This window comes from Megalobrama amblycephala, linkage group LG1 (genome assembly GCF_018812025.1).
Source record: "Megalobrama amblycephala isolate DHTTF-2021 linkage group LG1, ASM1881202v1, whole genome shotgun sequence".
NCBI lineage: Eukaryota > Metazoa > Chordata > Actinopteri > Cypriniformes > Xenocyprididae > Megalobrama > Megalobrama amblycephala.
Window position 1 is genome coordinate 69,551,336 of NC_063044.1, and position 13,260 is coordinate 69,564,595.

The following is a 13,260-nucleotide window of genomic DNA, read 5'->3' on the forward strand; positions in this document are numbered from 1 at the left end:
TGATCACAGGAATAAATTACTTTGTGAAATATATTCAAATAGAAAACAGTTATTTTAAATTGTAATAATATTTCACAATATTACTGTTTTTACTGTATTTTTAATTAAATAAATGTAGCCTTGGTGAGCAGACGAAACTTCTTTTAAAAACATTAAAAATCTTAGTGGTTCCAAACTTTTGGTCTGTACTGTATATATAAAACAATTTACATTAACCATGTATCATAATTAACATTAAAATTAATAAATAATGTTTAATAATTATTGTACATATAAAAACATTAAAATAAAAAATGTAAATTTAATAAAAGTAAAATTAATGATCTATATTAATTACCATTACTATTAAAATTAATATTAACATTAATAATGTAGAACAATAAATGTAGAATATAAAACATTACAATCCAACAAAAATGTAATAGTATGAAACTTCACATTAATATAACATTAATTAATATTCATAATGTATAATAATGTATAATATAAAAAAACATTAAAATCAATAACAAAAAATAATTAAAAATTCAAATAAATGATTCATAATAATTACCATTACTATTAACATTAATATATTATGTATAGCACATATACAAAGATTAAATTCGAAAATAAAAGACATTTTTTTATATAAAAAAAATATTTGAGTCATAATAAGATGGGGAAAAAAGCAATAAATAACTTATCTGATGTCTCTTTATGTTCTTGCCCTTTTTAGGGTTAACTGCAAGAGTATAAAGGAAACTCCGTCTTTAAATGCATTTAGACCGTTTCCGGCACACATACCGAAAGTGCAGGAATAGACGCGCAAACTAAAAAAAAAGTGCGGCTGGCTTGACCGTGTATTTGAGACACGCGGCCCACTTGACCGCAGTAGCAGCGCTTGTCATTTGTCACAACTATACTGTGTTTTCAACAACATAATGTTTATTTTAGGTGTCAGACATTTAAATATACAGTAAAACAATACATTTAGAGTTTTCATTTTAACAGTTAAATTTAAAGCCTAGTTTATTAACATTTTGTAGGGGCGATTGTGGACAGGTGGGGCTCGGAACCCTTCCAAAGTGGGGAATGGCAGAAAATGTTTGAGAAACGCTACACTACACAATGCATTATCAAATCACTGATGCGATACCTTGCTTGTGTTGCATTCATGTCACCTCCTGTTCTGATCAGTGTGTCGCTTTTTTAAGTGACCATGAAATAAAAATTCCCTCCATTTGTTTTCTGAATGCATGTTATTAATCTTATTGTGAGTAATGTAAAGGTTATTTATTTCTTGAGGTTGAAATTTTGAATCAAAATGCCATAATCATAATCTGCTGGCTTCTCTCTGGTGATGAACGCAGGACTTCTCTGATCATTTAACTCACTCACATCCTGTTCCTGCAAGCTTTTATACGCTTCACTTACTCGTCTAGTGTGAAACAGGCTGATGTTTGTTTGTTATCTGTCTTGTGATCGACAAAGAAAGTTTTTCTGAATAACCAGAAGAACATGTCAGATGCTCTTTGAGCAAATTATTGTTTGTTTGATGTGAATTCAGACTTTTTTCACACATTTTCCCTCTATTTGCTTCTTTTAGTTTAAAAGAGGATCATTAAATAGTCAAGCTCAACTAAATCTGTAGTCTGATGTTTGTTGTGTGGATTTCAGGCTGTTCTGTTGGTCAAAACACATTAGATTTGAGGTCGACTCATTTAATTCATTTATATCTTCATGTAGATTTCTATAATATGGTAGAATCAGAGAAAGCTGAATTCATTACTGATATTTATAAACTGAGTGAATGAAACCTTTGAGATGTTGAACAATTGATCAGTAATGCTTTGTTGTCTGATGATGTTAGTTTCTGTTTCTAATTTCTGATCTATATTTCTCTGTTTCTGTGATGATGCAGGACAAGAGAATAAATCAGTGCTGAAGGGAGATTCTGTCATTCTGAAGTTTGATACTAAAATACAGGAGGATGATAAAATACAGTGGAAGTTTGGAGAGAAACTCATCGCTGAAATGACTGGAATGAACCGTGAGAATCCTCAATGGTCTGATGAATTCAGAGACCAAATGAAGCTGCTCCCTCAGACTGGATCTCTCATCATTCAACAAACCAGACCTGAACACTCTGGATTATATAAGCAAGAAATCACTAGCAGAGATTATTCAACATTCAGAGTCTTCAGTCTTATCGTCTGTGGTGAGTAACACAAAGTCTTTCAGTGTCACATGATCCTTCAGAAATCATTTTGATATGATGATCTGCTGCTCAAGAAACATTTTTTTTTTTCAGGATTCTTTGATGAATAGAAAGTTCAAAAGAACAGCATTTATTTAAAATCGAATCTTTTGTAACATTATAAATGTCTTTACAGTCACTTTTGATCGATTTAATGCATCCTTGCTGAAAAAAATAATAATTTCTTTTATTTCTTTTCAAAAAAAATGAAAATAAAAATTTATACTGACCCCAAACTTTTGAACGGTAGTGTATAATGTTACAAAAGCTTTGTATTTCAGATAAATGTTGTTGTTTTTTTTTAAACTTTCTATTCATCAAGGAATCCTGAAAAAAGTACACAACTGTTTTTAACATTGATAATAATAATAATAAATGTTTCTTGAACATCAAATCATCATATTAGAATGATTTCTGAAGGATCATGTGACACTGAAGACTGGAGTAATGATGCTGAAAATTCAGCTTATAACATATTCAAACAGAAAACTGTTGTTTTAAATTGTAATAATATTTCACAATATTTCTGTTTTTACTGTATTTTTAATTAAATAAATGAAGGCTTGATGAGCAGAAGAGACTTCTTTTAAAAACATTACAAATCTTACCATGTCCAAACTTTTGACTGGTAGTGTATAGGGGAGAGCGGGGTAAGTTGTCACACTCTTCATTACTCCAAAACTAGAGGCTCTATCTCAATAATCAAATAGCCACTTTGACTTCTTCTTCTATTGTCAACTTCCTGTTCACATGTGGTCAAGATCGCTCTAATCTGAGGTTAGCACAATTTTCTTATTTTTTGGCTTAAAAAGTACAAAATTTGCACTTTAAATTTTATGCAATACAACTTTGTTAGATATGAATGTTAAAAATTATTATTTTGCACAACATAGAGGAGACAATAACGTGTCTTTTGATACTTTAGCTGATGTGCTATGTTGAGCTAACCTTGAGATTTAGCCAACATTAGCACACATGTCAGTTTGGGCCAAGTCGTCACATGTGACAACTTGCCCCAGTATAAATAAACACATAGAACATGCTCAAAAAAGAGGTTCAACATGTTAAGTCAGTTATGTTCAGAGATTAAACATGTTAAGTTATACTTTTTTGTAGGTATTGGGCTGTTAGATGTGTGTACCAAATTTCATACCTGTACGTGAAACGTAGTGTCGGGCACTTCGTTGAAATTTTTTAGGTGGCGCTATCAAGCCATTTTGCCACACTTAATTCTGAAACCCATATCAGACGTAAATTTTCACCGCTTCTGACGCATTTGCAAAGTTTCATGAGTTTTCGAGTATGTTTCGGCCCTCAAAAAAGTCATTCACCTTACATGGCGAAACATCAGACTTTGTTGGTCACCACGGACACGCCCTTCAACGAAAACTCAAGATCTTTGCAATTTAACATCTCAAAGGTCTTAAGATTAGACTGGCCATATATGATGTTTATGATCTCTATGAGGAGTTAATCACAGTGTAAAACATGTCATTTCCTGTTGCCTGCAGGTGGCGCTATGACTGTAACTGAATATTGTTATGAAGATGTCTTCAGGTCAGGACTCTAATAAAACATGTGAAGTTTGGGGCAGATCAGACATTGTATGCCCGAGTTACAACAACTTCCTGTTTCATGGTGAAACATCGAACTTTGCCAGGCCGCCACGGACACGCCCTTCAGCAAAAACTCTAGATCTTCGCAATTTAACGTTTTAAAGGCCTTTAGATTAGACTGACCAAATATGATGTTGATCTGATTAAAGCTCTAGGAGGCTAAAACTGCCAAAATTTTGTAGAGAAAATTCAAAATATCTCACTTCCTGTTGGGTTTACAAACTTTGCACCCAGGGGCTTTTTTGTGGGTATTGGGCTGTTACATCTCTCTACCGAATTTCATAACTGTACGTGAAACGTAGCACGAAGGGCACTTAATTGAAATTTTGTAGGTGGCCGCCGACGGGGCAAATTGTCACAAGTGCACATTCTCTATTCAACAGTCTACAACTCCGTAATGAGATAAGATATGAAAATGTAATGAATACAACATATGTGCCCAAGACTTCCTTCTTTCATTTGGTATGACATTTATACCATTGTGATGTATAGTGCTCAGTAAATGTTAGACAGTGTGAAAAGTGTGACAACTTACCCTGCTCTCCCCTCTTGTTGCTCAAATCAACACACTGTAATGTCAGGATCAAGACCTTCTAGTGGAATTAATGAACAGAGTTCAATCATTCTTGACTGAAAATGTGTTCAAATGTGTCTCTATTTTATCAAAGCTGTAAGACTCAAAAAGGTCATGTGGTATTTTTTCATGAAGTCAACTATAAATACAGGCAGTTGCATATTAATTCATGTTAATAGAATAATGAATTACTTTATTAATGTATTTAGTCAGAGCTGGTTTGTGGTGTTTCACACAGATGTGGTTCCTCAATGAAGCAGCTTCAGACAGTCTTCTTTCAGATGCTGTTGTCTGTTCTGAAACTGTTTTTCACACAGACTGTATTGCTTCTGTCTGCAGGATTGTTTGATCAACTTTATCAGTCACAATCCTCCTCATTATTCCTGATCATTATTGAACTGCAGTACAGTCATTATCTGATCACAAATCAAACATTCAGAAGCGCTTCTTCACACAAACACAATTCAACACACTCATATTTCATGTCATTTGAGTGGATTTTTACTCTTAGAAACACAGACTGGAGTTCAACACAGTTTCATCAGTCAAACACACATGAGCTGTAGAGATTTATACTTACATTCAGATTTCTACAATGACAAGTTGAGCTCTTTTCATCTTAAAATAGAGTAAATGATGTGTTTGTGATCCAGTATGTCAGGTGTGATATGACAATGTTTCTTCTGTATTTTTCTCTGTTTCTTTGACAGATGAACAGGAGTCAGTGCCAGTGATGGAGGGGGAGGATGTGACTCTACGTGCCAATCCTGAAATACAGACAGGAGATGAGATATTCTGTAAGTCTGGAGATGACAACCGTCCTGTAGCTAAAAACAGTTAGTCATGATCATTTATCATGTTAACTGAGGCCTGTAGAGTCTCTGTTGGGTTGTCTGTGATTTCTCTGAGCATCACACGGTCTGATCTTGGGGAGAATCTGCTGGGACGTCCACTCCTGAGAAGATTGGTGTCTGTTTCAAACAGCTTCCACTTGTGAATAATCTTCCTTCTTCCTGCTTTTATAGAGTTGATCACATGTGCTGATGATCAGTTAATCAAAGTCATTTGTTGACCATTACTTACCCTGATTCCTACGTTACAGTAAGAGTTTCCTTAGTTTCCCCCATGGCTTCTTCATTTTCTCCTAGTTTTTGTTAAAGGCACACTATGTAGTTTTCGCCTCTAGAGGTCTCTTATTCAAAACAGCTTGATGACTCCTTGATTTCACTGAATCATGGGAGGTGTTGTCTTCATGTCTACAGCTGGTGGATAAGAATCGGGACAGGACTCGGACAGAAATCATGTTCATGGATGAGCTGATGTATTTAAGATTTAACACTACTGTAGTATGAAACAGAGTGTGGCTGAAAGCCGTTGCGGAAGAACGAGACCGCTGGAGCGATTGCTAATGAGAGACGAGTGCGACACACGTCTCGAGAGCAGTGGAGCTTTTATTATGCCGCAGGTGTCACTTCTGCTTCTTCTGCTCAAGCATATGTGTGGTAACGCAGCGCTGTTTATCATATTAGACACATTTGTGTGATGAAAGTTGTTATAATGCTCTGAGCGTTCACTCGGCGACTGTTATGAGACACTTGTCACACACTGCAGTAAGAGATCAATGTTAGTCATGGTAAAACATAATACTAGCTGTAAATCAAGAAAATGAAATTTAAACAATAAGACTGTGTTGAGCTATATACCAATGATCGGTTTTCTGTTGATGAATGTATCCAAACAGTTGCTCACCTGTCTAATAAAACACAGAATATATTAAAGCATATCTGGTGTTTCCATGGTTTCTACAAATAAATACCCTCGGAAATCAAGGGTAACGCAGGTATGATGTCATTGGTAGGCAACGTACGGACACGCTTATTTCTCTGGATTTAAATATTCTTGGAAACATTTGGGCTAATGTACACAAGTCAACAAAATATATAACACTGTTCTAGTGGTTTTGGATATTTTAATCTAAACAATCGGACACAATACAATAAACAGTTTTCGTGCCCTTAATTGCCCTTTACTTTACTGACCTTCCACAAAAGTGCTGCTGCATGACTATAAGAGCATCCTGACCCTGCAATACATGAACAACCCGCTGTCTGTTCTTCACCCGTCACTGATGCACCAAAGCCTTATGATGTGATATTTTACTCCTAACGTGTCGTGCGTGCCAGAGCCAGTCGCGTTTCCACTGTCATATGCGATGCTAAAGGCTACTTATGTTAACCATAGAGTGCCCCAGGGATGACGCGTTTTTGTAGGCCAACCCGGAAGTTAGCGGCGCACGGGTTCCCTCGATTGAAAGCCTATGCATTTTTCCCAGACTTTTGGAAAATCGCAGAAAATAAGCTCTGTGTTTAACAAAGGGTTATGACACTTACACGTTTTGTCTATCAAGATAATCTTTACAAGTTAACACAACATTTATAGATTTTAAAGGTACAAATAAAGTGGTCAGATATAAAAGGCTAACAGTAAGCTATAAACGGACTACAGCACACCATGGTTGCGGATCAACGTCGTCACCACCAAACTTCCTCAAAATTTATTTAGAAAACAACTTTATTTAAAAACATGCTCGCTGATTATGATCTGCGCTGTTATGAATACTTTTCCACTTTTTCATGAGAAATGCTGTCCAAATGTCCCGTTTGTCATGATGACGTCTAAAGTCCCCGCCAAAGGAAGTAGTCCCTTTTAGCAATTTGTTAGCAACCGCCGATTTTAAGACACAGTAAAAGTTTAAAAAATCACAAGTGGGTTATAACTGGTGTGTTTTATGTCATAGATCAAAATGTGAAAGTATTTAGAGGCTTTGTTAACCACAGACCTTATTTCAGGCGATTTAGCAAAATCCCATTAAAAAAACCCATAGACTTGACGGCGTTGGAACCGGAAGTCCTAAAATGCTAACTCGCTTCCGGGTTTTGCCTACAAAAATGCGTCATCCCAGAGGGCACTCTATTGCGATAAATACACACGTTTATGGAAAATATCAGAGACTGCTTGAGGAACGAAGACAATTCTTATATGATTATAATCGTGCATTTATTTGGTTTAATGTTTTATCTGTCTCTTCCTTGTGCCTGTTGATTCCTGACAAATGCATATCTTGCAGATTCACACACTCCGGTTAACTCCGTATAACTCATAGGCTATAACTCCTGAGAGAGATCGCGCAAACGTCCTCGGATTGCAATCATCGCATAATTTAGAGGAAAATCAATAGAAAGGCTCAGAAAAGTGACGTAAACATAGGGTATGTTATCAATATATTTCTAAATGTGTTAAGCCTTTGGATTTAAAAGCCTTAGTGGAGTTGTTTTGTGCATTCTTGTGAATCGTAAATAAATGGAAGCAGGTGCAATTGAATAGGTATGCGTTTTCTTTTTATGTCAATATAAATATCAGTTAGATTCAGCATGATTGCACTCCTGACATAAATTAATAAATTACTATTACTTTAACTTTTTTTATTGTAAAACATTGTTCAAATATTGATGCTGAAATCTTAAAACTATAAGTAAAAAACAAATGTTCGCAAGTTTGGATCGTTAAATCTTGAATGACTGTCAACTGTTGAATGAATGAGTGTCACGTCCAGCTTGTTTATATATATACATATATATATATATATATATATATATGTATATGTAATCTCTTGATACGGAAAACCATGGAATTGTGTGTGTGTGGATAGATAGATAGATAGATAGATAGATAGATAGATAGATAGATAGATAGATAGATAGATAGATAGATAGATAGATAGATAGATAGATAGATAGATAGATAGATAGATAGATAGATAGATAGATAGATAGATAGAATTAATTCAGTTTGATTGGGACACTTTTTCCAAGTCATCTCAATGGTAAAAAGTGTACCAATCAACCTGAATTCACCCTGTATAAAATCTACAATGCTGAATTAATGATTAAAGGTCCCGTTCTTCGTGATCCCATGTTTCAAACTTTAGTTAGTGTGTAATGTTGTTGTTAGAGTATAAATAAAATCTGTAAAATTTTAAAGCTCAAAGTTCAATGCCAAGCGAGATATTTTATTTAACAGAAGTCGCCTACATCGAACGGCCAGTTTGGACTACATCCCTCCACTTCCTTCTTTAATGACGTCACTAAAACAGTTTTTGACTAACCTCCGCCCACAGGAATACACAAGAGTTGCGTTTGTAGAGTGTGTTTGTCGCCATGTCGTCGAAACGCTGTTATTTTCATCCCGCAGTCCAATCACCGGGTCTGATTCCGGCTCAAATTGATAAAGTAAAATTAAAGACATGTTTACAATAACACTGAGCGCGTGCATCTCCACGTTATGGTAAGAGGCGTGACCTTTCCGGGCAAGATGCGCTAAGCTGCTGTCGAATCACAACAAAGGAACCACTGGCACAATCAGAACTCGTTACGTATTTCTGAAGGAGGGACTTCATAGAACAAGGAAGTCATCAGCCCGTTTTTATGCAGTGCCCAAGGAAGTCGACCGGAAGTTGAAGTCGGTCGCGTGCCGCCATCTTGTAGCAGAACTTCACTTGCGTTAGCATCCCATTGACTCCCATTCATTTTGGCGTCACTTTGACAGCAAATAACTTTACATCTGAGGCGTTTAAAGACTCAATTTGTCCATTATTTATTTCTAAAGATACACGACAATGTATAAAGGGCTCCATTACCTTTTATGTTACATTATGGCCCCGTAGAAACAGTTTTTGTAAAAATAGGCTAACGATTGCGTCATAACCACTCGACTCTCTGTCGCACAGTAGAGAAATTACCGTACAGACAGGAGGAGAAGCTCGCAGGCAATAGTATGCATTAACTTAATATGGCGTACTGGCGTTACATTTTAAATTACTATACAAAATAATTAATCAGAATACTTACTCCTGCTCACTCACGCCAAAGAACTCCCCGCTCAAGCTCGCCGTCTCTGCAAGATTAACGATGGCAGTTTGCACGCACAGCTACTAGATTTACATCTGTCAGACAGGTTGCTGACGTCATCAAGCTTAGTTTGAGTCTGCGCGTCAGAAACGGAAGTGCTAAAAATCGCTAAAAATGGGCTTCACTTGTCTCAATTGAGTTCCAATGGGTCGCTGTGTCCATTTCTTTTACTGTCTATGTTTTTATGACAGTGGAAACAGCGGTATACAGATAAGTAAATTATGTGAAAAATACTGTGTTTTTTTTACACGCGAAACATGAACACATGTTATATTGCACACTATAAACACAATCAAAGCTTAAAAAAAACCACGAAAAACGGGACCTTTAAAGTTTCAAAATGATTTAAGTTGCTGCATCACCTCAGTGAATTGCTTCAGCATTATTTATATCAGTGCTCTGTAGATGAAGCACAAATATATATTGTTTTCTTTTTACCAGAAATAGCAAACTGTCTTTGTCTATTTCACACTGATAAATCAGCATCTGAATGATGTCAAAAAATGTCAAACACATATTCATTGTTTTTAAGTACAAAAACACACTTGGTCTAATGGAAACATTCTCCTTGTATTTCTTTGTTTCTATGTGCAGCTGTCACAGATGAAGAGGAGAGGAGACCATTGATGAAGGGTGAGATTCTGTCATTTGTGCTGAATATATTTAAAGTGTGATCATGATTTGATGTGTGAGATGTGGCTTCATTCACTTTAGTTTTTATTCAGTTTAGTTTTTTCTTTCAGATTTCAAACAAAGTCTGAATTAACTTTATATTTTAGTTGCTTATTTTAGTAGATGCATGAGTTCACAAGTACAATAAATATGATGTTCATTTGTGAGAAAAGAGCTTAAACCAGACTGAACTTGTCAAATAAGTGAGATGAACTTCTGACAGTCTGTGTAAACATGATGTTTTTTTACTTGTAAAAGCTTGACTTTAGTTTTGATGTCTCATAATATGACTGAATCCAGATCAGTACATCTCTTTTAATTTGTCATTGTCTGTATATTTTCTGACAGACTCCACAGAAAAACAAGAGAATGAATCAGTGACTGTAATGATGCCGCTGCTGAAAGCAGAGGATCGGGATGGAGTGAATGAGCAGGAGAGTTTACTTTAATGAGATTAGACACGCCCACCAGTGTCAATCACTCTGACATCATCAACACTTCAGCTTCAACAACAAAAACACATTTCTGCTTTCATAATCCTCTAGAATCAGTGAAAGAGAGAAATGAGCCCGTGTCTGTTGAGATGATGAACCTGCATGTGAAAATTACTTTATATGAACCGAGAAACATAGTAATCAAACACTTTCTTATATCATTTTAATAATGTTACACTTCATACCTGTACCACTGTTAAAGGGATAGTTCACCCAAAAATGAAAAGTTGGAAGTGATGTCTAGCACTCATTGAAGTATATGCGTGAGACATCACTTTTGTTGTCAGAGCGCGATCAGACCTCACTAATCGAGTGCTGAACGCAGTTGGACATAGTGGCGTATTAGAGGTAAAAAATGATATAAATACTGTTGGGTTTCTCGCACAAACCGATCGTTTCGTGTCTTAAGACATCAATGTGTCGTCACGAGCCGCAGGGTTTAATTTGGATTTGTCAGTCGTGTTTTATTTACTCTTATAGTCCAAGTTCCCGCTGACTTGCATTATACCACTGACAGACGGCAACGGTTGCAGTTAAAAATCATCATTTGTGTTCTACTGAAGAAACAAATTCACCTACATCTTGGATGCTTGGATAAACATTTCATTTTTGGGTGAACTATCCCTTTAACACAATACTAGTGTGAGTCTCACAGCTTTGATTTTGTGTGATTATCGACAGTGAGTGTGAGGAATATGATTTTTATAAGATGTTTTACCACAGTATTTGAATTTGATGTTTTATGTAATTGAATGAATGAATGAATGAATGAATGAGGCATTTATATAGCGCTTTCCTATGTACTACTGTACAATCAGGGGTCTCTCCTCATCCACCACCAGTGTGCAGCCAGTGCGCTCACCACACACCAGCTGAAGGTGGAGAGGAGAGAGAGTGAAAGAGCCAATTCAATGGATGGGGATTATTAGGAGGCTGTGATTGGAGTGAATTTGGCCAGGGCACCGGGGTTACACCCCTACTCTTTACAAGAAGTGCCATGGGATTTTTAATGACCACAGAGAGTCAGGACCTTGGTTTAACATCTCATCCGAAGGACGGTGCTTGTTACAGTACAGTGTCCCCGTCACTATACTGGGGCGTTAGGACCCACGCAGACCACAGGGTGAGCGCCCCCTGCTGGCCTCACTAACACCTCTTCCAGCAGCTACCTGGTTTTCCCAGGAGGTCTCCCATCCAGGTACTAACCAAGCTCAGCCCTGCTTAGCTTCAGTGGGCAAACAGTCTTGGGCTTACAGGGTGATATGGCTGCTGGCCACCAGTGCCTGATTAACGTTCAAGTTCAGAACTAAACACATGTCTTTGAGATTCGCTTCATGTGTAGAAATTCATTAGTGTGTCACATTCAGTGTTATTCAGCTTCACTGTAAGTCACATTATTATTGTAAAAATAATTATAATTATAACCAACTACTTAAGCTGACTTTTTTTTTATATATATTTCTTTTAAAGTTTTAAATGTATGGCTTTTTTTGCTCTATGATGTAATTATGCTTGAATAAGGGAATATTAAAGATATGATGTGAAGTGAATCTTCATGTCTGATTGTAAATGTGAGTTGAATTTATAGTGCCTTTATATTCATGCTGAAGAACTTAAAGTAGACTTATTGAACTATTTAAAAAAAGATGGAAAAAGACATTTTGCATAATACCATTGTAGTGTTGTTCTTTTATTATTTTTTCAGAAGCATGTTATTAATGAATATTTGAATTTATAGTGCCTTTATATTCACGCTGAAGCACTTACAGTAGCCTTTTGAAAGATGGAAAAAAAACTTGTTCAGATTTAATATTTAGTGACATTATACCACATTGTGGTGTTGTTTCTTTTGTTTTATTATTTTTTCATAAGCATGTGATTGATGAATATTGATGTACTGCTGATCTTAATGTCTGATCTCTTCTGTCCTCTAGTGGACAAACACTGATACAGCTTTTGCTTCCTAATAAATCTTTTAACATGAATTATTGTCTAGTTGTGTTGATTGTAATGACAAATGTCCAGCAATAAAATGAGACTTTAATCATCTGTTGTTCAACTTTCAAGAGCAATAAATAATAACTTTGTGCTGATTTATAGTTGAAGAAAATAACATTAAAAAATACATTTATAAGAAAAAATACAGTTTCAGCTATGGTCAAAATATGATCATGCAGTTTTTAAAGCATATCCACAATCGTGGGTGTACCTTTTTTCCTAAAAATGTTTGTTTTCTACATTCCCAGAAGATTTGCATAATTGACCCATCTATAGGTGATTCATTTGGATACATTTTACTCAAAGTGAGGTGAGGAATTTATAATTCCGTCCTTCCGTTTTGTTAAAGGATATTGAGGTAAAACAATCTTACATATAGAGCACCACTGGACTTCATCAAAGTTACACTCAAGGTCTGTTTGCCACATCTTTAAGTGATTCAGAGGAGAATCATGAAGGTCTAACAGTGCTCACTTTTCCTTCTTAGTGTCGCTGAATTCATCAGAATCATCTCTATTCTAGATCACTCCAGTGAGAAGATATTTTTGATGAAATCTGAGAAGAATGTTGTTTACATCCAGCGCTTCCGGGTTCTACGTCAGTTCGTCGACTCATTATTGGTCGGCTCTTGCGTCAGCATCACACACATCGTGCTGATCATGTGACCAGCTTTGGCCAATAATGAGTCAGAGTTCTGAAG

General features: G+C 36.0%; 1 protein-coding gene and 1 pseudogene across 1 annotated transcript in view; one reads left to right on the forward strand and one right to left on the reverse strand.

The window, feature by feature from the left end:
* The window catches only part of LOC125247243, a 52,417-nt gene extending 41,635 nt beyond the window's left edge, over positions 1–10,782 (forward strand). Inside the window, exons 7-9 of the mRNA XM_048158506.1 lie at positions 5,140–5,226; positions 9,991–10,029; positions 10,417–10,782. Of these exons, the coding sequence (XP_048014463.1) occupies positions 5,140–5,226; positions 9,991–10,029; positions 10,417–10,517 (227 nt within the window). The 3' untranslated portion in view covers positions 10,518–10,782. The remainder of the gene's footprint in view (positions 1–5,139; positions 5,227–9,990; positions 10,030–10,416) is intronic.
* A 936-nt stretch (positions 10,783–11,718) lies between these two features.
* Positions 11,719–11,836, reverse strand: LOC125250757 (annotated as a pseudogene).
* Between the last annotated feature and the right edge of the window lie 1,424 nt (positions 11,837–13,260).